Here is a 26,378-nt window from a genome sequence, read left to right on the forward strand (position 1 = left end):
GCGGCTGCGGCGGAGCGGGGCTGCGGCCCCGCGCGCGGCTCTCCCGGGGCCGGTCCCGGCCGCGCTTTGTGCTCCCCATTCAGCCGCGCGCCGGCCGCCCCGCCCCCGCCCGCCCCCATTGGCGCGGCCGCGCCGCCGCGCGCCGCCATTGGCCGCCGTTGGCCGCCGCCCCGCCAATGCGCGCGCCCGGGGCGGGGCGCCTTAACCCCTTCGGCGCCGCCCGCGGTCAGCGGGGCCGGCTCCGTGCGCTGCCTCAGGGCTCCCGGCCGGGACCAGCCCCCTCCTGATCGGCGGGGCACGGGCGGCGGCATCGACCACCGCCGGCCGGGGGAACAGAAGAAAATCAAGCCCCAGAAAAGCCTCTCAGAACATCGGCACCTGTTACTGGACCTACCTGAACACAGAAATCAAGGGTAAAATGCACACACCGGTAGGTTTACCTTGTTTTCTTAGCCACATAAGCTACGGCCCTCACCTTCACCCGACAGCGTTTTATAGCACATTCCCTAACCTGGGAGTGATGCATGACGACATCACAGCAGTTCCCAGCAAGTTTCCATCTCCAGACTCTTCCACAATGTTCTTTCAGGTGAGCCACTCTTTCTGCAGATGCAAGTGAGCCAATTAATGATTTACAGTGTTTTGAAGGTAAGCATCATATGTACTAAGAATAATATTATTGCTTGATGTTCTGCATCGTGTTTTATTAAAAACAAACTGTCATATCAGATAACTGCTTGGCTTAAGCTGCTGAAACTGGTAATTGTCTAGATGTTTGTTCAAACACTGACAATCCCTGCTCAGGAGTAAGTCCTTAGCAGTGGTAGTGCTGAAGCTGTGGTTATCAAGGGACAGAGATAAGCAACGTTTGTAGAGAGGTAATATCGCTGGACACAGCTGGGGAAAAAAAAGCCAAACCAGATAACCTTCCCAACAGAAGCCCTTCACGTGTCCTTTACACGTGCAAGTAACTCCACAAACAATTTAGGCCTTTGTGCATTTCAGTGCTTTGTAAAGCCATATGCTGAATTTTCAGCAGCTTCTTCCGCAGAGCATCTTTTTCTTACCAGGAATTCACAGTTAAAGCTTTTCAGTAAACAATGCACACAGTGGGGCTCACTTACATGGCACTTTCCTGACAGATGCTACGGACTGCGGCCGATCACTATTGGACTCACAGTTTGCTTTCCATGAGGGGACATTTTCATATATAAATGCCACTATCCTTCAGATAGAATTTATAATTTCTTGTGATATTGCACAACACTGTCACTATCCGTACACTACTTTTGTTCTGTTTGAGTAGAACAACACTCAGGAATTGTGTGGTTGGTTACCCTGGCTGCACAGTGCCTGAACCCAAGGGATAAAGACAATAAAACAATTCATCAGTGAGCTGTAAACTGGGGCAGTTCTTTTTCTTTTGTACACAAAATCACATTTTGGAGTTCTTCTCACAAAGTCAGCAGTAAAAGATCTCACTTTTTCACACTAAAACTAAGAAAAAGGAGAAAGGTGATCCACAAAATTAATTGGTGACCCTAAAATTAATTCTGTTTCACAGAAAATTACTATGAAGGCATGTATAAGAACCAGTCAACATCCACATCTTGTCACATTTAGTTCTGGATATCAACAAAGCATTGCTCAGGTAACAGACCAAGTAATTTTAATATTTTTATGTTTCACCACTGGGACTAAATGAGGTCTTAGCTTTTGCATCATGATAGCCTCTGTAAGCCTGAATCCTAGGCAGGACTCCAGTCACAGAAAGTTATATCCCCAGAAAGTTTACATACAAAGGTACCAGGAAAATGGTAGTTTCAATTCTATGGTATCATTTGTGTTTCTTTTCACTATGCCATTTTGTTTGACATACAGTTTTGCTTTTCTGTAATGTCATAAGAATTGATGCTTAATCAATTTCAGGGTGTTTAAAAAAAAAAAAATCAGCCAGAGGGGAAAAAACTTTTGTCCTTGATACAGGGAAAAACAAGTCTTCAACCAGAAGTTTGTAACTTTAGAAACAGATAGGTAAATATGAGGTGTTGAGTTTAAAGAAGTAAAGGAGCACTTAGAACTCTGAGATTCTGCAGAAAATCCTTAAAATGTGAAAAAAAGGATGTTAAGAAGCTAAAAGGTGTCTTAGAAGCTAAGAGTAGCATCAACTAAATGGGTATTTCACACAATGAAAACATATAGGGCTATAAAAAAGATGTAAGATTCCACTTGGATAGTAAAAAACTTTAATGCCCACTTGTAGCTGATGATGTTACTGGATCACACAGAACAGTAGTAGAACAAAGGCAACAAGCAGGTATTTTAGTATTAAGGATATTGACCATAATACAGACAGCTTATCCACAGCTCTCCTTCTAACATGCAGTTTCTTCAAGCCCTGACTCTTGTTTCTAATTCAGGAATCTCATTACAAATGGCAGTAAGATACAATGTTTGTCTCTCCCAAAAAAGTAATGCCAAAAGCAAAACACTGCATATCCTGGGTGGCTGTAAAGTCATGTAAAAATGCTGAGCATTTATAACAAGAACATTCAGGCAATCATTCTTTGTTAGTGAATTATACATAGACAGGAGTTGCCTTTTTCTTTCACAACTTAGCCCAGCCATTTTCTAAAGAATGAGTGTAAAATTGAGGAGCTTCTATATCTCACTCCCAGCATGGTTATGTACAAATCATGACCTTGGTGGGCAAAATTCCATTCACTACCTTCAATCATACCTTAATAAAATTCTGGATTAAAACTGAACCATGCCTCTTTTTCAAAAGGTATTTATCTCCTTAAAATAATACCTAAATAGAAGCAAACACATGGAAGATTTAGAGACTGCTTGCACAAAATCACTTAAATGATGAGGCTTCCTCAAGAACCTTCAGGAAGCCTTGAGGCAGTCAACAGAGAGCCAGTGTTGCAGATCTAAACTTCAACACACAAGTTCACATAAATTCTGGTTTCACATGTAGTCTCATGATTTGTATAAAAACATTTTTTTACTTTATTATTATTACAACAGGTGCAGTAGACAAACATTAGCATTCTTTCTTTCCATTATTTACTTCAAATGGGGAATACCAACTAGACAGTGACCTCAGAACATCTGTGTCACATTTCACTCTTCATGGTCTTCATGCACTGCAAAATTCATGGAAGCATTAAATCCAGAACGTTAGAATATCCAAAGCAGCCCTTTGAAACCAAGAAACAATCACACAATCCAGCCTGGAGCCATGAAATATTCAAACTGAACAAGCTGCTGTTACAAATTCTCTTGCTCCACACCACCCCTCTCCCAATAATCTGATGATTCAAAAGGAATAGAAACATAAGTGAGAAAATAGTGAAAACACAAAACCACAGTGACTTAAAAAATAAACAGAAAGCCCAACCCAAAACAATCTGACTCATTACTGACTTTTGGGGTTTTTTAGGGATACACAAGAAGCCTAGCAAGACAAAGTGCTCATTGAATCACATTTATGTTTTTTCACAGCAGCACCCATATTTTACCCCAAACGTAGAAATAAAATATTCTGCATGCCCATGCTGTTTAGTCCAAGCAAAGCTGGGGTACAGATCTGCATGTGCATGTTCGCAATTTCAGGAGGACTGCATCATGAAATTCACCATAATGCACATAATTCACATACTCATGACATTAAGAAAAAAGCAGCCAAGGATTCCAGTTCTCACAGCAGGTGAACACAGCAGCTCATTTGTTAACTGCAGCACAGATTTTTACCTGCTCACCTTTGGATAACAGGACTGAAATGTCTATACCAAGTGGACTCGTGGAGCCTGCATGAAGTTCAGAGCACAACAGTAGGCGTTTTACATCTTTCTGTAGGAGGTCCACATCTTTCTGTCAGAGTTTACTTACTCAAAATCCAGTATGCTTAGGCCTCATCTGCAGTTATGCACCACCAGGAAGCTGGAGCACAGCAGCCCATGAATGCTTACTTTTTACACCCTTGTCTGAACACACCTGTCAGCCTAGTGCAGGTTTCCACACATTGTCTGACTTGACAATACCTTTTTCGAAGAATAATTCTGAATTTTCCGACTGCACAGTATGCTTCTGCTAAAGGGCTCTGACAACAAGGTAACAGGGTTTTGATTGTCTTACTGAGCAACTAGTTAACTAACAGTAACAGTATCCAGTTTTACTATGTAAACTATCCAGCAATGTCTGACTTTCAATTTCACATCCATTTTCTTGCAGATGCAAGATAGCTTTTTCCGCTGTTCCAGTCTGCTAACAAAGTTCTTTGTTTACTTAATCTAAATTGCACCAAAAAGCTGGGTAAGGAAACTCACTTGACACTCTCAAACCAACAACTTTCCCAGCAGTAGTTTATACACAGGAGCTGAGGACTAAAACAAAGCACCTAAGTCAGTGCATCCAGTTCTTACAGTCTTGTAATAAACACCTGGAGTAAAATAAAACAAACTTCATGTCATCAGCACACTAGACTAAACATTGCAGCATCTCCATTAAGTGCTGCTGTACTGTCTTAATAAACAAACAAAAAATTCCTCCCAAAACCAAATACCGCCACCCTCGCCCCGAAGAACAACAACTACTACTGGATTCCAAAGGGAACAGGAAGAAAGTTTCATGTTTTGTCAATGCCCAAATATTCTTTGGGAAACACAGTGGTAGAGCTCTGTAACCTCCAGTACCTCTTCTCTTCCATCTCATCATTTTATTGACAGTCATTACATACAGAAGACCAGCACTTACTATCTTTCCTTATCCAGTAAGTGAAGAGGATGTATTTCATCCAAAGAAACGTTTAAATGGCAAACCCATTTCATAAAAGCCATCTATTGTCAGGCGGATTGGAGGGTCCTCCACTTCCTACGTACTCTCCACAACTGATGGTTTTGGTGGGCCTGCTACATGAAGAAAAAATCTTTACATTGCCATTAACTTAAAACTAATGTTAAAGAAGATACCCGAAATGCCTGTATCCCTTTATATATATTCTTTGGATTATCTCTCTAGACTGAGACTCATCCAGTGTCTTACCCAAGAGGCCAAATTTAATTACACAGGAGCTACGATTCTGCAACTTCAGGTGCTCAAACCAGAAAATGTCAGTACTAAAGTTTTTCATGTAGTTTTACAGGTGGCAACAGGTCATAAAAGACTGAGCAGACTGTCGTAGCAGGAGCCAAGAACATAGGACAAAATGTAATTTACTGTTCACAATTCAGTTCAATAGGCCTCTGCAAAAACTTCCACCAAAGCATTTCCCAATAATAACATCCTCATTGAGTACCAGGTAATGTAAAATTTCTATGTACAAACTGCACAGAATAAATTAAATCTAGAGAGAGGCAGCTGTGGCACAGTTTGTGCAAGTATAATCAGACATGGAAATGTTTCTAAATATTGTGAATTATGATTTCATAGAGGAAGATTGAAATAATATGCATCTACTTAAACCATTGGAAAAATTAAGATATAATACTGACAGTAACTTCTCTTTCCTTAATATTAGCACATTACCAATGTCAGCACATCAAAGAGAAAAACAAACCTCTGATATCAGTAATGCCCAAGCTAACTTGTGAGGCCATAATAAGGGTTTTAGGATCTTTCACATTTGTAAAGGGAAGTATTATCCTGGAAATTAGTGATCAACAGTATCAAAGGAGCTACAAATTTTTCATCCACATTTGAAATTGCAACTACTTCAAAGACAGCCTTCAGAAACCACCTAAGAAGCTTTATTAATTATTTTACTATTTTAAGTCTTCTGACAAGTGTGGAAGAGCATTTATTTAGGAGGCAGGAAGCAGAATTTAAAAGCCACTTGATATTAAATGGAAGTTCCAGGCAGTTGGGTGGCTTGAATCAATCACTTCCAACTGTAGAAATGTTCAGTTCACATCACATGAAACTGAATCACACAGATATTCACACCTTTTTATTTTATATTCAGCAGCCCAGCAGATCCCTCCTCTAGTCTTATGTCAAGAATTGCCAATGCTTTGAGATAAGCCTTACACATTATTGTGACATTAACTTGCTGACAAGCACAGAATCCTTATGCTTTTCAGACTTTTTACTGTTGCCCTAGGGAACTAAAATAGTTTCCACACACACGGAGTTTTCAAAATGCAGAGAGGGAACACAAATAGCCAGTGATAGTTACTGTTAGGCACAAACAGAGCTCAGCACCTCTCCACGGTGCAGCATTTCCGAGCTTTTAATTACACAGCAGTGCTAAGTCACAGCCGTCATGCGTAGGACATGTGCTGATGCTGGGCATGACAACATCATTTCATCCTGTCTTCAGTCAACAAAAAATCACTGTAGCTGTGCAATCTTATGACAAGCATATGCCTAGAATAATAGCACTCACACTGCAGCTACCACTCAGTTCCTATTAGAGGATTATAACTTGTTATTTATGAGCATTAATGCCATCTAGACACAGTTTTTAAATCTCTTTCAGGAAGTGTTAAAAATGCTAAAAACGTTGCCGTGGAAGCAGACATATTATATTTAGTAAATGAACTCTGAAGTATTCTGTTGATTAGTTAAGCATTCCACTACATTTATAATACTCTGTTTTGTTTTTAAAGGAACCATCAGCATCCAGAGTACAGATAACAGCCGGAGAACAAAGAGCTCACACTCAATTGAGGATCCTTCAGGAAGTTGTGAGTGTTGACACAGTTAAGGGGCTGTTACGAGTACTTCTTTTGAATGTGGAAAGCAGAGCATTAATAACAGCAAGAAGTTTCTTATTTCTTTTGTCTGAGCTCCAGAGTTACATATGCTACAAGAACTTGTAGATTTAAAGGTATGCGTTGTATACAAGTGAATAAAAATACAGCCCTAACATTTGTAATGTATCTGCTTTTGTTCCTTAAACAGTAACAATACAACACATTTTGTTCAGAATTATTTTATTTGGATTATAGCAATTAGTATCACTGATCAGTTGGCCAAATCCAGGCAGAGAGCACAGAATCAATTTCACAAGGCAAAAACACAGACTAGTATTTTAGCATACAAACCATTTCACTGCATTATCAAGTTGAAGTATCTTTCAACCATGCATAAAAAAATCTATGCTTAGTCTTTCAGAGCTCCAGGTAATACCAGATTCCTAAATATACAAAAAATACATTTAACTTATAATAATCTTAGTGAATCAGACTTATAAAATTACAATTTTATTCTTCACAACATAGAAAAAAATACAAAAATGACTGTATATAGTTTTCACCCAAGTTTCACTGACATATACATCAAAATATATGATTTGATGTATACTCATGAAAATTTTAAGCTGAAAGATAGGTTTTAAAATGACACTGCAGATTGGTCCACACAAATGCCAACCTTCATAATGATAAGGAAAAAAACCCTCTGATAAAAATATCACATTGTGAAAAATTACAATTTACCTGCACTGTAACCTGCATTCTTACTGTAATTTACAAATATGAACATTTCTACAATTCCAGTTGTAAACTAGACACTGGTGATAACCTTGGTCTTTTGGAGGGTAGTGACTAACTCAGAGCTGGCAGGGTGGAACATAAAGTGCTGTCAACTGAACCAGCGCACACAACAGAGTACCAAAGCAGGGGAGGCCTGCTGGTTGGGATATGGGGATAGAGAACATGCAAGCCAAGTAAACAGCCTGTGGGGAAAATAAACCCCCCTGCATCTGTGACACAGCACCAATCAAAGCTTCTATTACAGAGTTCATGGAAACCACTACAATTTCAGTGACAGATGAGGGGCAACTTCTTTCATAAAGAGCAGAAACCCCACATGTGTCAGCAAAGTCAGTGTTAGGGAACAACCCAAACAGTTTTAGGGCATCACACTACAGTTCTCTCTCAAGATCATCTTCCAGTAATTTCCATGGAAGATAAATTTGAAAAAGCACTGCAAGATGAAACACTGAATTTTTGTACATAGTAACTGTATCTTCAGACTTCAGAATATGATTTGTAAATCAATTTTGCTGGTAAGAATTCTTACTGTGAAAGCAACTTTTTTTCTTTTGAAAGGAAAAGTAACTCCATTTTCTTTTGAAAGGCCATAGTTTATTTGCATTTGGTTCATAATTGATACTTTCAATTAAAGCAAATATTCTATAAAACTGATTCAGCAAAGGTGTTGGTTGTATAGAAGCTTTCTCACTGCTGGCAGCTTGCTCTGCTTTTCCATGGTGCCAGAGTTATCTGCTATAGATCTGTACTGTATCTGTCTCATCAACAGAGCCAGGAGTTTGTTTCATGCAGGAGTATTACACACCCATTTTTTATCTCCAAATTGGACCAACAGATTTGAAACCAAATCTTTTATTTGGGCACAGAAATCAAATTAAGAAAAGTTCAGGAGCTGAGCATTGACAATATCCAGTAACCTAAGTACATGAGGAAATCAGATCTTTTAGATGACATCCTTCAGAAATACTGACATTAACTTCTTTAACAGCAAGTATAAGCAAAAGGAGATGTTTTGTTCAGAGGTGGAAGTTTACACTTTCAAACAATGAGTTCAGAATAATATAACATTTCTCAGATCACTACAACAAAGCACATAACCTAATACAGAAATGAACTGAATTGTTGCATCTTTGAATCCAAAACCATTTTGAGGTTGTATAAGGTCACATATAGAATCACAGAATTAGTTGGGCTGGAAAAGACCTCTAACACTGAGTCCAACCATCACCCCCAAACTGCAAAATCCCAGTAAACTATGTCCTTAAGCACCACATCTTCAGTTCTTTTAAATACCTTCAGGGATGGTGACTCTCATCACTCCCCAGGGCAGCTTGTTCCAATGCTTGACAATCCTTTCCCATGAAGAAACTTTTCCCAATATCCCACCTAGACCTTCCTTGGCACAACATGAGGCAATATCCTCTAGTCCTATTGCTTGTAACTTTGGATAATAGAACTTTTGGAGAAAAGACCAACACCCAAATTGCTACAACGTCCTGTTTTTTTTAATCCAGTCAATAATTGGCTCCAAAATGTTGAAAATAGAAGCAAAGATTATTACTGCCTCTTGTCCTCTCTCTGCTTATAATAGTCCTGTTTGTGTTGAACAGGAAAGACTCTATATAGTGAGAGTTAGGAAAATTCAGTAGTTTTGATGGAGCCAAAGAAAATTACTGAAAAAACGCCAAGTTGTTTTTTTAAAATATAGCTCTGACAAGCATAAACCAAAAAAATTGTAAATCCAGCTCTTCCCAGCTGCTAGAACAGAGAGCCTGTGTCCTGAGTACTTCCCGGCTGTGTTTAGGGAGAGCTGGGATGTGTCAAACAGAACTGGGCCGTGTCCAGGGGAGGTGCTGGCAGGCACAGCAGGAGGCAGCATTGCAGGTAGCATGGGAGCGGTCACACCTCATTTAGACACTAAATCATGGAACAAGAGGGAAGCCAGGGAAGTCCACATGGTCTAGTGGCTGACTGCATGGCCATCAATTCCTAACAGAGCAAAGCCATAACCTACATTTCCTTTTGTCTCTGCCTGGATATCTACTCATTTTCCTTCTCCTTTTATTCCTTTCATTCCCCACTCTTTTACTCCCCATCAGAAGTTTCTTCTAGACTTGGGGCACAGCTCACACAGCAGTAGTGCTTCCTACCCCACCACCAGGCTTTCTCAGCTCTTTCATTTTCCTTTTACCTTCCCAAGGGATGGTGAAACCTGAGAACCCAGAGAAAGCACCTAGGAGAATATAACTTTTTGTGGTCTTCCACTCTTTTCAAGGAACAGATGAGGGTGGTTTGTCCAGTCTGCAAAGGCAGCATGTAACACGTGAGATAATCTGCTCTGCAAGGAGCAGATTCTGACTTTGTAACACTTCAGAATTCGAGTGCCTGGAACTGCCTGCTTGGATGTGCCAGAATGATGACCTCAGTCACTTGAGAAAAGTCAGGCTAAGGAACAAGGCCCCCAAATACAAGTAGTCCTCAGTACTGAAAGATGAGTATCACAGACAATGATTAGAGATGATAATTTATAATAAAAAAGGGAGAAGTGCACCTGCTTCTGGGTGACCTACTCCTTTATATTGTTTAGATTCATTACTGATACCACTAGAAGTATTACAGTTAGTATTAATTTATTTATTTTTTTTATTATGTAAAAAAGTATTCAGGGATGCAGTACTTGGGGTAGTTTTAAGGTTTCAGATAAGAATTACAGCCTCTGAATTAATCTTAGCATTTGAGTGATGAGCTTAAACAAGATCTTCAGAGAACACACTCTGGTCAGACACTGTACTGTTTAAATTCCTAAAGAACCACAATTCCCCTCATTTTCCGTAATTGGTTTCTTCTTCTTGTTCCCATCACCTTTTAAATACACAACCTACCTTTCTAAATTCAACACTTTTCCCAGATTACATTCTCCACTGAAGTCTCTGACATTATCCTGAAGTATTCCAGAGCACATTGTTTGCTTTCACAGCAATACATACAGTTTCTGGCATGCAGTCAAGCACTTAAAAAAAGAGGTATCAGTAATATAATCCCAATTCAGGCATTTAGTGGGTACAGCTTCATCACTCATACTGCAACCTTCAGGCATTTAGTAATAAATGAAAACCATTTAGCACATCATTTAAGGAAAAGGTTAACTGCCAAGCCATATAAAGTTTAAGTTTTCTGAAGCACTGCAAGCTGAAAATTATTTCAATATTTGACATCCTGGAATTTCACTGAAATCAGATTTATTGGTTATTCTTGCTAAATTACTGGTCTTTTACCTCTGACTTATCTTGGTATACTCTTTACAAATGTGCTGGGTATTGAAAAACTGCAGCATTTTGATGTTTGAAAAGTTCTGAAAAGGAGTTGGAATTACTCCGACTTCTTATGCTCTTCAGTGTGGGAGAGTACCTTTCGCCTCTGATGCAGCATATGGAAATACAGCTGAGGGAAGACTGAGGAGAAAACAGACTCAAGTCAGTAAGGTGTGAAGAGAGGCCTGCAAGATGCACAGTCACTATTCTCCATTAGATATTATAGTCACATTCTCTATTAGAGGATGTGCTTATCCACTTTTTGCCCAAGTTACCCATTGCCTTTTACCCTCTAAAGAGATGAACTGATATTGTTCTTAAGGTTCAGGTACTATTAATTTTTTTGCTAAAGCAATCACATTTTTAATGAAATGCAAAATGCCTTATTTAAAGGTAGAAGCAGGTGACAAAAGTTGCCTTAACCACATGCACACAATTCAAAGAAAACAGACTGCAGGGCAGAAAAAGTCCTTCAAGAGAAATATCCAGATTTGTTTGATTTTTTTGGAATTCTAGTGTCACTTTTCAGACTCTAAGGCATTTTATACACATCAATGTCTCTTCCATCTCTCTCTATCCAGAGCTTTTTCTCTTATTTCTAAGGCTATGGTACACAGTATGTTTGCAGAACAAGAAAGCAGAAGATGGAAAACATGCATATACAAACAACAAAAGCTGAAATTTCCATGAGATACTAAACCTTTGTGAGCCACACAAAAATTAAACAAGGTCATCAGCAGGCTACATTGGTTACTTCTATGTATGTAACTCCCACAGTTGTTTGCTTTTCCCAGTATAGCTGCTAATACTAAGAAACCTAAGAAACTCATACTTACTTGGAATGTAAGAGATCATGACCAGGATCAGGAATGTATAGTAGTCAAATGAAAAATTGTACTTGTTAGGTAAACTAATGGAATACAAGCCAGACTGCCTGACGTAGGGTAATGCAGCATATATTGTGAGTAATTCACCTGAGACTCCCATTGGATACAATACTATAAACAAAGTGTACCTAGAATGAAACAAACACGGAAAGAATTAAAAGTTATTACAAACTCTGACAAAAGATTTGTTAAATGATTTTACAGATATTCAAATTTTTAATTCTCCACTCAGTATTAAATTTTCTTACATCTTATTTGATTAGAGCATGGCATGGTAAAAACATTATTGCAAGGTAAGTATTCAAATCAGCATTTGTTTGGAAATATTTAAAGATTCTATCTGAGAATCTAAAACCTATCTTTAAAACTATTCTCTTCACAGACACATACTTCATTATTTTAATTTCTGAACTCTTTGGTAGAGGTAATTTTACTACTTAAAACAGGGCCAAATATAGCTGATGTTAATCAATGAGCTTAAATATTATTTCAACGACAACCACTGGATTCAAGAATTACTGCTAAATGCCAGTTTACTTACTGTCATCCCCTACCTTAAGTATCAGTTTATTACAAACAATTATTTTGTAAATGGAACTGAGTTCATACAAACTACTCTTTCAACTTGCAGCGCAATAGATTTTTGTAACCTGAAAATCTGCTGGAAAAAAGCTAAGCAGTCATGTTCACAAACAGGGCAATTACCTGAAGGCAAAATCTAATTTTTTGTACTGCAACTACTTCACAAGATAAATATCCCTGTCAGATCAGTGCTTTAAGGCTGTAGTTTTTTTTTTTTTATTATGCTACTGACCTTGCCCATTTGATGAGGTAAGGGAGATGGTTTAACAAGCTAAATGTGTAAAAAGAGTAACGGATTATCTCGGTGATTGTCCAGGCCACTACAAACAAGAGGACGCTGTCTTCAGTTTGTACCTGTAAGAACAGAAAAAAAGGCTTTGTATGAACTTGAGAATTACCAGTTACTCACCAGACCCAAGAAAACCTCACAGAAATCAGTTCCTGTGGGTTGCTTTACTGCATCATTTTAGAGAACAGACTGCAAGAATGAGCTTAAAAGCAACATTAGTAACAACAGTAAAACACCCTTCTTTTATTGTGCTCTGTATTTTTCTAGTTGCTTACGAATAGCTCTGTATTATGATTGGGTAATTTAAGCTCTTATATTCTGTGCAAGGTAAATTGGTACAAGAAACCCCTGAAATGCTGAGTATAATCTTAACTCTTCCCATTCCTATACAGTACCAGCTTCTATCACAGAAAGAATGGTCTAACACTTGATACCTGGTTTACACTTAATATTCTGATAGTAGTTCATGGTACTTCAGAGCAGAAGCACAGAAGTTTTCCTTTCTGTGGTCCTGCTTCTGAGCAGCAGCAAAACAGCTAACACCAGATCTCAGCCTGAGAAGAGAAAATGATGCTCAGATTGTCTCTTACCTCAGGTAAGTTTGACAGGTACCTGATTTACTGTTCCTTGCTCCATTTTTTGCTTATTGTAACTAGCATAGCTCCTCTAAAGTTACACTCAAGGCAGTATCATGTTTCACTTTTTACACCTCTTGGAGCTTTACACCTTTTGGAGCTTTTATGTCATTCACACATCAGTGACATTTTATTAATTCAGTGACCCCACAACTCCCTCCACATTTTAACCCTGAGATCAGCTCAGCTGGTCTAGGCTATGGGTCTGATCCAAGGAGCCAGACTCAGTGATCCTTGTGGGTCCCTTTAAGTTCAAAATATTCTGTAATAAACTGCCTTTATCTTTATAATGTCAATCCTCAAAAGCATGTACTTTAAAATGAAGAGTTATATTTGTTAGATTACGGAGCATCATTACAAAGTTCAAGTTCCAGATGGATCAAGTATATGTGGGGTCACATACCCACAGTACAAACTTTTGAGGAAGCAGAAATAATTTTTATGCATCCTTCTCCCTCTCTCCCTGCCCTCTTCAGTAGAATTCCCAGCTGTATGAGCACCTTGAACCTAAATTCAGTGGACTGTGGGAACAAAAAGAGCTTAGCCACAGGGACCCATATTTTCTCTTTTCCTCCAACTCTTAAAAAAAGGGAAAAGGAAGTCAGGAAATGTGGGTGGTGCACTCTATTCATCTTGGACAAAGTACAAACCAACAGGGAAAAAAAAAGGAACAAGAATATATATATATATATATATATATAGACAATCAGAAACTTGTTAATAGGAGGGACTGATCATATACTTTTGGGTAAAAAAAGGGAATTTTTTTCATAGGAATTATCCAGAAAAAGCTTTGTTGGAGACTGCAAAACCCAGAAAAATTTATACAGAAATCTTGAGCTATCCTGGAATGCAGAGCCGCTGGTAATCTGTATTGTGCTGTAAATCTCTGTTCTGCTGTGTGTAACATTTCAGGTCACTTTCACTGCACTTTGCAGCAAAAGCACCTTATTCTTTTCCCACATTCTGGTAATTTTTTAATATATTAATCTCCCTTACATCATCATAAAAGAACAAAATCCAAAAATTATTTGAAGACTTTCAGAGAAGAGACCAAATCTATTTTTACACATTGCTGCAGGATCCTAATCCTGTTTGGGGTCTGCTTTATAAGCAAGACTTAGTTCTCAGCACGGAAAAGTGAACAGCACTTCCCAGATGTTGCTGTTCCAAAGGAGAAATGCGCTTGACAAGCACTCCAGAGCTGCATCTTCTGGTCAAATGGGGAGTAGCAGCTTAGTGATGAGTTCACCTAAACCTCTGAGTCAAAGGCTTCAACCTGTGCTTTAAATCCCATTTCCATCCCTAGCTATGGAAATCAGTAAAGTCAAAACCTAAAAGTTTGCAGCTTGAAGTAGCAGCCAAGGATATGAGCAAGGGCAAGAATCTGGGACACTAACAGTGAATCATACACATGGAAGGAAATTACAACAGCTACAGTCCAGTTCTATCACATGACATCTCTAACACTGCCTTCAAGGTCTGGTCTCCCCCCTCTCCTTTGTATTCTAAGTTATTAAAACAGTTCACACCACTATGAAACACACAACCCTGTTAGGTCACTTAAAGAATCACTGATTGTGCCTTCATAGCTTGTGTCCCTGTTTAAGGAAGAAAGATGACTGGGAACTGGTGGTTATCATTATAAAGTCTGTTTCTTGCACACTCACACAGCTGTCACCAGTCTCCCATTATCAGAACATCTTTTTGAGCACTACCAGTTTTTCAGTACTTCAGATAAAGATGACTGAGATGTACTGGGAACTGATTCACAAAACAATTTCTCAGGAGTCTTATTCTTTAAGCCACTGCTAATGCTGCATTTGCATCATTCCTCCTCTAGGTTGAAGATAGGGCAAATACACCTTTGTGTATTTATATATCTACCTAAAGTAGACCTTTAATAAACCACTAAGGCCAATGCTCCCTGAGAATTCAATTCTTCTTCCACTACTGTTTTGCATGCCAATCTTTCAAGGAAGTCTTAGACACAAGTCAAAACCTCTTTTACACTTTATTGACACCTTGCTTGTCCAACTCTCTTAATAGGGGTCTATCAAACAACAGGCATAATTTTTTTGGCATGTGTTTCAAGCCAACATATCATCAAGGAGGGTCCTGAATATATTTTAGTTTTTCTTAAATACTGTGAATAGCAGACAATGTTTGCTAAAATCTAAAAGAAACCACTGTCTTTTGAGATGCAAAGATGAGAACTGGGAGTTGACAAAATAAAGCCTGAGAGGTTTTTAATGTTCTCCTTAAGATTGGAAAGGGAAATTTTTCTATGTTAAGAGTAACAGTTTGGCAAATTTGCAGAAAATTTCAGCTAAACACATAATTAAGCAATCCAATGCAGAAGAGCAAAACCAGCAGCACTATGCAAGTGTAATGATGGAAAATATTGGAACAGCACGTCTCTCTCCAAAGAGCTGGTTCTCTGGTACAGTAATTAAAAAATAAAACATAAAATTAAGGGAAAAAAAAAGAAAATAAAAAGAAAAAGGAAGCTTCACAGGAGGCGCAAAGAGCCTGACAGACCATTGTGTTGTATGGTATTGCTCTAATTTTACATAGATATAAAGCAGTGATGAATCAAGTTTTTCAACTGTACTCAGCCATTCTGAGTTCTGACCCTTCCAGCAAGGATTTTTTACTACAACTTAGTCTTAAATACCCTAAGTTAAGATGTTCTTCCCTCTTTTAAGTAAGTATGCTTCACTACTGATTGAAGATATCAGTTCCCAGCTGCAGATACCAGGGTCTCAATTAACCAGCTTTACATGTTGTATCTGTTGTTTTCATAGCATCTCTTGCCTGAGCATTCTACTGAAGTTTCTCTAAATATATATCACCCTTATTTGCAATTTATCTGTAACTGAGCCCAATGGGATAATCAATAAATGCCTGCTGATACCATTCTTTAATTACCCATCAGAACTGTGTGCAGAATTATCTATCAGAATGGAACTCCATGAAGGCCTGCCAAGATGTCACCAGGTGATCTCACTGCTCACACAAATTCAAAAACCATCTTCTGAACTGAAGGGCACTGTCTGTTCTCCTATGCCTACATCCTCCCAGCCCTTCATGCCAGGCTCATTCTCCATCCTCCTTTGCAGGGGAAACAGTAAAATTCACTGGACTGGTTCCTTTCTGACGTTATAGCCAGCACTGATGACATGCCAAGCTCTCATCCACAACACCAACAACTGCTCCTACAGTGCAGCTAAGGAAAATCTCAGTGTGCAGTGCTTTAATATTTGCCATGCTTCAACTTTTATTGTGAATAACTTCATACTGAGTTTAACAACACATCAGCACTGAAGTCAACAAAAAGCACAAACATGTTAGTGGTAAGAAGCATGCTTCAAATCACATCACATTTCTAGAAGTGTATCCTGACAGGAGGGATGCAATACACATTTCTTCTTTTAGCTGTATTATATATGAAAACAGCCTGGAAAAGCAAGATACTGAACAAGTCTCACTCAAAAAGTTAAAGAGGAAAACTGCATTTTATTTTACAAGAACCTCATCATGCAACTGCATTGCTTACAAGTTCCATTAAGCTGTGTGAGAATTTAATCCTGGCCTTCACCATGGAGCTCACTTGTGCAGACAGCCCTTTAGAGAAAGTAGAACACTTGTGACACTTGCAGTACGTCTCTCCAGGTGAGCCTGCAGGCTCCCTGGCTGGGGGAAAGGGAGGGGTCAGAATACAGCCTCTTATTTGATTTATTTGCTCTAAGTCACAGGTCAGAAACTCATCACATGTTCCTCATTCTCACCATTCTTATATCCACTTTCTTTAAAAGTGGATAGACATTAAAAAAGTAACAAATAATACAGTCTCTTGCAAGACTTTAAACAGAAGACCACACAAGTCTGGGGGAAAAAAATCTGCATGGATTATTGCTGAAAGAATCTGTGTTAAAAGTCAAATGTTTGGCTAAACTCATTGCTCCCATTTTGTTGGTATTCTCTGGTGAAAATGTGGGCATAAGTTTCAAAACATCTAACCCAGAATATTACAGGTTTTTCTTTGATGCCTAATAGACAACACTTAGAATAACTCTAATCCATCCAATCTAACCTTTAATATTTGGGTTACTTCAAAACCAGGAGACAATTCATAAAAATAGATTATCACTGTTCTTTATGAAGCACTAGATATCACAGCATCATATAGATAACAGGCAAACCCCTAAGATATTAATATTTTAACATATTCTATACATATAAAATCTCATGTCTTGAGATTATGATGTTTATTATTTTTTTTTTGTTCAAAACCTAGTACTTACTTCTGGTGAACTAACAGAGACCAGAGTACATTAATTTGCAGCAACAGGGAAGTCCATTACAAAATAAATTTTACATTTTTTTGAGAAAAATAACATTTTTCCATTTTAAGTAGCATGAAACTAAAGCTTCAGATGAACAAGCATCACAATACCAGAAAGGACTGTTAATTGCTAGGAACTACAGTGACTTATGGTACTCTACATGTGCATGGATGCTCTGATAACAGGTTTGGAGGAAGGAAGAGAAAGCAGCTTCCCTCAAGACTTTGTAATAAGACAAGTTCCTTAAGCCATTCTCCATGACAAGTCACAAATAATCTTATGCATAAAATGACTGTCACTTATTTCAGGCACCCAGGCTGACACTGCTATCAAGACTAATTTCTTCTTTTAATGAGAAGAAAACCAGTAAGAGTAGTTGGCTAAAGTTACAGCAGAGATGCAGCATATTTAGGCTACTACAAGGATTCACATTACATGAGTCAGTCACCATAACCTGTACCAATTAAAGCATGTCTAAATTTTGAAACATCTGTCAGGAAAAATCTTCAAAAAATATGGCTTCCAAAAGATTCTGAAGAGATCCACATAAAGCACTATTTGGTGTGGTGAGTAGTGAGAAAAACATACACAGCCCTTCAAAATTACCTGTGTTTGAATATGAGAAAATTGAATGAAGGACAGAGGAAAGATGATCCTGGAGAGTGACAATGGAGAGCACTGAGGCACTGTTGTGCACAAACAATTGAGGGGGAGTTTCAAATGCCACAGGAAGTGAACTGCATATGCAGGAGGGCAATGAGATTTTGCTTTTTATTATGGCACTAGAAGGCTGCACCAAATTCTGTGTTCTGTATTACACACTGGAATGTGTTTAACTGTCAGTAAGGATTGCAGAATCTATCCAGGAGCTAAATGTCTTACAGGGAGAGAATCAGACTTTGCTCTGTTTGACTGTCAACAAAAGATGACATCAGATCTATTTTTATTTCTTTTGATCTACAGAAATTCGTATGAGCAATTTCCTGTGCTGGGATACAAACAGAAGACATTTTAAGGACAGTAAGACAGCAATCAACACTTGCTTTTCAGAATGGATCAATAGTTTTTCTAACAATTCGTAGCTTGACTTACCTCTTTTACACTATGTGTTACTGCCCACGTCAGGAAAACCCTTGACATCACTTGGAAAGCAGTCAGAACAACAGAAGAGGGAACAATGCCTGGAAGATATTTTGCAATTAGTAAATATTTCTGACTACCAGAGTGGGAGGTAGCAGGGGGAAATAAAACACAGCTAAACCAAAGTCCAATTATTTGAAATTTCTGGAAGGAAAGCATTTATATGTTTTTGTTTTTTAATTTGAAAATATGAAGTCAGTCCTTCAGTGTGCTTACACAGTGTAATGCAGTGCAACCCCCGACAAGGCTTTCTGCATCAAAATGCAAACAAATGTTATTGATCTTGTTGCAATCACAGCACATTCCTCAATACACAGAACAGCTCAATTAGATAATTTCAATCAAACAGCTTCTGGAATACAGTCTTTCAAATAAATCCTGTTTGATTAAAATATCCAAGATACTCTTCATTACTGTGATTTAAAAAGTAAAATTATGTTTTGCAAATTTTAAGTATTTTTCAGAAACACTGATCTAGCCCATATTTTGATATATGCAAAATTTGGAATTCCTTCCTGGAAATACAACTCAAAAAAAAAAAACAAACCACCAAACCAGCCCCACAACAAACCAACCCCAGGGAACACCTGATGTACCAGCAGGTACAGAAGCAACATGAAGATTTTCTCAAGGAAGGAAATATCATTGGTTCTTTCACCAAGTTCTGAGGTGCCAACTGACCTGCCAGTAAAAGGACCCTACACAGCTAGGTCTGATAAAGCAGGAATAGTTTTAGACTGTAAGATTACACAAAATTTCAAAACTTCACTTCTCCAAGTTTTATTTTCTTCCAATAGCTAAATGATAAAGAGCAGGTGTAGCTCCTAAGATATAGTAAAATGTGCTTGTAAAGCTCATGAAAACCACAGGGAACCCAACAGCTTCAGAAAGATGTAGAGACCAAAAAGGAAAATGAAACAGGAAGAAAGAATAAGAAAAGTCAAAAGCAAGTTTCAGTTGAATTGTTTTCATTGATAAGTTTGGCTTCTTTGAGAGGAAATAGGGAAAATCCTGCAGACATAGTTATCTTCACTTTTATCATGTTGTCTTGGTCTCTGGGCTACATGTCACCTCCTTTCCAGGTAGAGCTCTACATTTTTTAAATCTCTGCCATATGTCAAAGTCCTGTTCTCACCCAGAGACACTCCCTTATCAATCTTTGTATTTTGAAGGACTTGACACACAGATGCTAACATTTCAGATTCTACTGAAAAGATCTGGAGAGAAAAGTTATGCTGATACACACAACCATCTGTCACACATAAGCTCTTCTATTGACAGAGAATTACAGCTCTAGTTAGAGCAATTAGTTCAGCAGGGGCAAAGGAATCTGCTAATTTCCTGTTTCTCCTTGCATAGAAACTTCTGCTATAGTCAGTAGGACTGCAGCAGACAGCAGCAATGCATCCAGCTGTGCAAAACCTCCTCACTTTATTTAGCTGACAAACACTTCCATTAACAGAAAAAAAATATAATCCACAGCCAGTTATAAGAAAACCAGTCTTTTGCAAAAGAGCTTTGTTAGGGAAAGCAAAGAGATAGAATAATAATGGCATAAAATGTTGCCACTTTCCCCTAATGGGTCTCTCTAATATTAAATTGTGCTATTATGGATAACATGGCTAAATGGATCCACACCTCAAATCAACTGAGCCAGAATGATTAGTTTTGCACACAGGCAGGCTGTATAATCATCTTATTTGCTGTTCTGCATCAGCCTGGAAGGTGAAACACAGGACTCTCTCCTGCTACTCACTGATTTGATGGACATACACACCCAAGGGTGAGGAAATGATAGTCCAATTGTATTTTTTACATTCTTACATTTAGTACTAGTAAACACTGGTGTCTGCACACCAGTTTAGGTTCAGAAAATAGCACAGCATTATGGATTTAGGCTGGTAATACCAGCATTTTATCTGCAAGGTTTTCTCTCCAGTGTTCCAAGATTAAACTTTTCCTTCTTGCCACTTGTTCAATAAGACTTTAAAAATGGCACATTTTAATTTTTAACCTTTTTTTTTTTAAGTATGGTTAATTGTAACAAACAATTAGTAATTGAGATTTAGTAAAACTAAACAGCATTGGAAGGACTGCCTTGGCAGCACAGGCAAAGAGATGATACACACAGTTTACTCTGAGAAGACTTTACATTCATTTGAGGTGTATATGATCACTCATTTATTGGGATGATCTGTGCAGTTTATGAACTGCCTTTTGAAGACATTTTCAGAGTAACTGGATGATTCAGGAGGGTCAGAACTACTTCATCAACGACAGAACCAGACTGCCCTCTGCTGACACATTCCTAGCACCAATTCTCCCAACACCTCACTTGGTCATTAAAACACCCCACAGAAGTCAGTATGAACCTACAATCTAATACCCCCTGCAGAACGTGGCTGCCTGGACAACGATGAAAAACAGCAAGTTTGTAGTTGCAGCTTTAGGAACCTCAAATGCCATCCTTCTCTTTAAATAGCAGCTAGTGAACGTTCAGATAGGAGCTGAAGCACTGTTTTATTGTTTGGTGACTTCTCAAATTAGGGAGTAAACAATGGAATGTATTTCAAAAATCAGTAAGTTATGCAAGAATTAAATCTAGAAATTCACAGAGCATAACATTTTTCTTGGTAATATATTGCTAAAAGTGCAGTCTTCTATAAAAATAATAAACTGAAAATTTGCAAGCTTACCAAGTGCACAGTGCAGAATCTAGAACAGAAAGAGAAATTCAAATCACTAACATTTCAAATTAAGCAATTCAGACACACATTTAGTTCTGTTACAGGAGCTTAAGATTCAGTATTTGCATTTCAATGATTAAGATTAATATTTAGCTCTGCTGCCCAAGCCAAATAGCAGACAGTAAAACTCCCTCATGGCTTGCTAAAAGGAAAATGCAGCTTTTGTGTGAGCTGTTCAGTAGAATTAAAGTAAATGTAAGAAATATAACATGTTCATGCAAATATTAGTAACACCAGGGAATAGGACTACACCCACCTCAAGCAAAGCTCCAGTTTGGAAGAATTTCAGGGGCTTTTCTATTGAATAGTAAAGGCTGTGGTAGCTGCCTTTAGCCAGATATGCCCGAACTAGACCAACTGCAATAACGAGCCACCTGAAAGAGAGAAAAAAAGGAGACATTAAGCAAAGCATAAATAAAAAGAAATTTTTAATCCCCCTTTCGATACTTGAGAAAGCAACAGGCAGAACTGTCCTGAAATCCACTCTGCAACACTGGAAATGTTAAATACTTGCATCTTCTACAAATTTATCCAAGTGAAAGATGATGCATTTTTAAAGCATTTTTCAGCACCAACATGGTGTTAATATCTCTTATGTCTCTGTTTATTTTCCAGTGAGCTCTGTTTAATTTAGTTATGGAATGTATTCATGGCAGATTGGCATTTGTTCAGTTTAAGCAGAAAACCCCTGACAGCTTGTCAGAGACCTCTTACCAACTTACAGCAGCATGAAATAAACAAGATTCAGAAGGTATTGATTTTAACATTTCAGTTCAAAGTAAACTCCTAGACTTTATGAGAGGTCATCCAGCTTAGTTGGTAGCACATATTATATAAGAAATCATTATAGATAAATAACTGCAAGCAATCTGAGCCTGCTAAAGCCTTGAAGGCAGCATGGCAATTCCCATCCCAGTTTTCCTTTTTAACCAACAAATGTATCTGAGCCTATGTAAGTAGCACCCATGTAACTGCAACTGTATGTGAACAATGTGACCTGTTAACCCTGCTGATTTTCCTTCAGGTAATTAATCAAACCTAGAATTTTTTATCCTGGCTGCTGAAGCTTTCACTAACTAGCACAGCTGTCCAGAGCTGGTGCTTGCCCACATGAGAAATTCTTCAGTCAAGTCTGTGCCAAGCCACAAACCCAAGGTGAGTGGTAAACGCAGGTCAAACACTTTCCATTTGAAAGCAGCATCTGTACTTAACTTTAGTTTCCAATTGCTTTTGGCAAACATGGGGAGAAGAGGTTGGTTGGTCAAGAATAATCCTTAACAGGGGTTCCCAAACCTTTCACTGACAGGCTCATCCTGGCTGTCTTACACTCAACTACTCTAAATTCCACCTCCATCTCCCCCCAAACCCCTCGAGTAAATCAAGCGTCTCTGCTAACAATCCACCTCAATGTGTAGACACACAGCAAGCGCACTGACTACACAATCGTTTTTGCCCTTTGGACAAAAGTGTGTAGCTGTGGTTTTGTAACAGGGATGATGAAGAAATTCCCTTTATTCATAGCATATTAGAGCCTTACAAGTACCACATTACCTTGGATATTGCAAAGTATGTGCACATATTATCCCAAATGTAATAATGGTTTGAAATACACAGTGAAGTTCATATTTTTTAACAATAAGTAACCCTGGCATTCAAGTTTGTGTTTGTGACAAAATCTGTTAGCACAACTGAAAGAAAGCTAATTAATTTCTGCCTTAACTTCTGGAAGACATGCATCAAAGAAAAGCAGGGGGAGTGGGGAAGATAAATGGGAAAGGGGAACAAGCCCTCCCTTTCTTCACAGTGACAAGTTATTTCAGTTAAAGCCATCTTGTGAAACCAAAGGACAAACGTTTGCCAAGTAATTGCTGTTTACAAAGAATAAATCAGATTAATTTTGTATTTGGACTTCAGTGCAGAATAAAGCAGTAAGCACTACAGTATTAGTGATTCTCCCCTGCAACACCAACTGCTTCTTCTTTAGAACAGGAAATCAGAGCAGGTTGATACTGTGCTCTTCTTATCTCTCAAGTTTCTCTGTTTTTCCTGATCTTCCACTTTTGTTGAGAAACTGCTGAACTGAGCAATTTCTCCAATTGCACAAGGTGTCAGTTCTTGGCTGTGCCTGCAAACTGTTCTCACCTGAATGGAGACTGGCAAATCCCACGGCTCCCAGAGGAGCTCCAGCCTTTTGCTCATCTCCACCCTCGTGCCAGATCACTGACTCCAGCAAGACTATACTTTCCATTCTATCTACCATCCTTCAAAAAAACATTTGATATAGATCACAGCATTAATCTATATGAAATTAAATGCTGAGCCTAGTTTGTGCTGAAGCTATTAGTACCTCTGTCCTGCTTCTGCGATTCTTAAATAGTTCTTCACCCTCTAAGACTAGACAAAATGGAACAGGAGAAGGTGAAACCAAGGAATATCAGCTGAAAATGGAACTTGGCAAGAAGTTTAGAAGGGCAGCAAAAGGCACCACTGTCTCATGAAAGCTCATTTCTCTGACCTACACACTGAACTCTACCTCACAGAGCTGGAGTTACATTTCATTAATTTACTGCTACCCTGTCTACAAACTCCAACTGGGTGACTACCATTATTTGATTAATCCAGAGTAAGAAAAATGAGTACTGCACACACAGGGTTTTTTTTGCTTTCATTTGGTCAGACTTGATAGACAAGCTTTGTGCTCAGGTCCTTTGGTTAACACCCTTGACTCTCTCACAGACCATAAAAAGGTATTTTCTTATGCAAAGTTGACTGAGGTTCCGTAACATTTATGCAAGAGAATACAGCAGAGCTATGTGGTGAGTGCACCTGAAAGGGAGAAGTGTACTTTGACATTCAACAACCACTCACTGAAGACATGGACAATGAAACTCATAACCCGGAACACGCTTTGCTCAACACTGATTAACACCAACTCTTGCAAATTCAAAAGCTATTACATTACCTTGTTGTGTGAAATCCTTTTTAAATTCATTGTTTATACCACCACCAGCTACTTATACCCAGAAGTACTAGTCACTTACAGCACTTGACTAAAAATAAGAAACATAATCACCTTTTAAAGCAGCTTATCTAATGTTTACACTCAGCTCTAACAGCATGCTCTCTCTCCTCACCCAGAACTATTCAGTGATTTTGGTCAAATACAGTTTTTAGGAAAAATAATTTCTATGTTGCATCTCTGCCTCCAGAGTGAGTTTCCCATGCCAGGTCACGCACAACTACACAGCTTCACACTGTGATGGGAATAGAGTCTGCCTGAACACTAGAGAAGCAAGATGCAGAGCTTTCTGCAGTTTAATGCTCTGAACCATGAAAAACCTGAGCAAGTACAGCTGAGAGCCAACTGCAGTACTGGTTATCCCTGTTGTACCGTGCTGGTCCTTTATCTGCAACAAACAACAACCCACCCAAAACACGAACCAAATGGTAAGTGCATGCAGCTCAGGTCAGGAATCCATAGGCACACATCATTTTTCTACTGTTTTGCTCTTGTAAAAACCATTTTTTTGTGCAGGAATCCACATGCTACGTGCACTACAGCATAAAACCAGAAATAAGATCTATTATTTTTGGAGTAGGTTATGTTTTCTTTAGCTAAGTCAAGATAAAAGCAAAATAAATACAGTAGCTATGCTGAGATTTTTTGACTGTTACTTGATCTATTTTAAATAAAGTTAATAGTTAAGGCAACTAAGGTTTTAAAACATTTACTTTATTACCTATATACTGCACAATGTTGTTGTGTGCTTCAGTTTATAAGCCTTTTGTAAACCAAACCAAACAAACCACTTCAAAAAAAATCTCATGTGCTATTAGAGCATCACTTCATCATCTGGGCACCTTGAATTTTTTGGTTTTTCCTTTTCACAATTCTTTCCAAGTCAGTGCAGTTGGAGAAACTAAGTCTGAGCACTCTGATTGACATGGGGTCAGTAAATAATCACTGCCACCAGATCAATAACCATCTTTCAATCTTTTCATCTGAACAACTGAGCTTCTGTCAACCAACTTCAGAAAAACTACCTTTTTAAAAGGCTTCATAATAATAACAAATAAATTGATTTTTTTTCCTAAGCTCAACCTTGTATACTGTGGAATTTCAGCAGTGTCCAGGGGAATTGCAAACTCCTCATCCATTTGAAGAGAAATTATCGGTGAGAGCCCTCGGTGACCTACTCCAAAAGAGAAGTGAGAGACAACACAGAAATATGACCATGACCACAGAATTCATATGGCAACTCCCCAAATTGCAGAAATCATCTAATCACAACCATGTCCAGAAAAAGGTAGCTCATGTTAAAGCATCATAAATCACATCCCACCCAAGAGTGGAATTCTCTAAGAGGTTTGGTGTAAATCAAGAAAATTGGTTACACCGTGATCAAGATTTACATGAAAACAGAAAGCTAAATAGAGGTTTATGTCATTTATTTCTGAGTTTCCAGCACTCAACTTTTTTAAAAAAATTTGTTCTTCTGAAGAAACAGAAATTTCCCATTCTCAGAAGCTTGCCTGCCATGACCACAAAGAAAACTTTCCGTTTATACCACAAGTTCTCTCTCAGGTTTTTTATATCTTTTATAAACACACAAGTGAATTGCATATGAGCAACAAAATAAGCAGGGAAATACTTTTATTTCTTAGAAGAGTTCAGGTGAACTTGTTACCATTGTGTAGGGACACCACAACAAAACTGAAAAGCCCTCCTGACTGCCTGCGATGTGTTGTATTACTGATTTAATTATTTCTGAAACAACAGATTACTTAAATTGAAGTGGTGGGTCATTATCCTTGCCCTCTGAGAGAAATACCCTGCAAATGTCCTATGGAGCCATAAACCTGCTCAGTAACATTTCACAGTAACACAGCTGTTGGGTAACGGGTGTACCAAGCACCTCGCAAGAACTGAGCTCTC

General features: G+C 38.4%; 2 protein-coding genes across 3 annotated transcripts; one reads left to right on the forward strand and one right to left on the reverse strand.

Moving 5' to 3' along the window:
* The first annotated feature begins 222 nt into the window (after window positions 1–222).
* On the forward strand, window positions 223–8,606 carry LOC109022744. Its single transcript, XM_033516165.1, has 3 exons — window positions 223–430; window positions 1,565–1,651; window positions 6,615–8,606. Exons 1-3 carry the CDS (start codon window positions 419–421, stop codon window positions 6,825–6,827), a joined length of 312 nt encoding a protein of 103 aa, XP_033372056.1. The 5' UTR covers window positions 223–418; the 3' UTR covers window positions 6,828–8,606.
* HACD2 (3-hydroxyacyl-CoA dehydratase 2) lies at window positions 8,339–25,615 on the reverse strand. Of its 2 annotated transcripts, XM_033516163.1 has the most exons (7): window positions 25,545–25,615; window positions 21,699–21,816; window positions 21,392–21,410; window positions 18,648–18,736; window positions 12,515–12,636; window positions 11,650–11,828; window positions 8,339–10,954 (listed from the first exon to the last, which is right to left on the reverse strand). In XM_033516163.1, the coding sequence occupies exons 1-7, from the start codon at window positions 25,598–25,600 to the stop codon at window positions 10,872–10,874; spliced, it is 666 nt and encodes a 221-aa protein (XP_033372054.1). In that variant the 5' UTR covers window positions 25,601–25,615; the 3' UTR covers window positions 8,339–10,871. The 2 variants fall into 2 exon arrangements, with proteins under 2 accessions (XP_033372054.1, XP_018863091.1); XM_019007546.2 differs by lacking the exons at window positions 21,392–21,410; window positions 25,545–25,615.
* Window positions 25,616–26,378: the final 763 nt, after the last annotated feature.

This window comes from Parus major, chromosome 7 (assembly GCF_001522545.3).
Source record: "Parus major isolate Abel chromosome 7, Parus_major1.1, whole genome shotgun sequence".
Classification (NCBI taxonomy): Eukaryota; Metazoa; Chordata; class Aves; order Passeriformes; family Paridae; genus Parus; species Parus major.

Coding starts and splice junctions, on each gene's coding strand:
- LOC109022744 (XM_033516165.1), top strand. Junction 1,652..6,614: donor ATCAACAAAGCATTGCTCAG/GTAACAGACCAA, acceptor TTGTTTTTAAAG/GAACCATCAGCATCCAGAGT.
- HACD2 (XM_033516163.1), bottom strand. CDS start 25,600: ATGGATGAGGAGTTTGCAATTCCCCTGGACACTGCTGAAATTCCACAG. Junction 21,817..25,544: donor GAAATTCCACAGTATACAAG/GTTGAGCTTAGG, acceptor TCTCTCTTTCAG/GTGGCTCGTTATTGCAGTTG. Junction 11,829..12,514: donor TACCTCATCAAATGGGCAAG/GTCAGTAGCATA, acceptor GTTTCATTCTAG/GTACACTTTGTTTATAGTAT.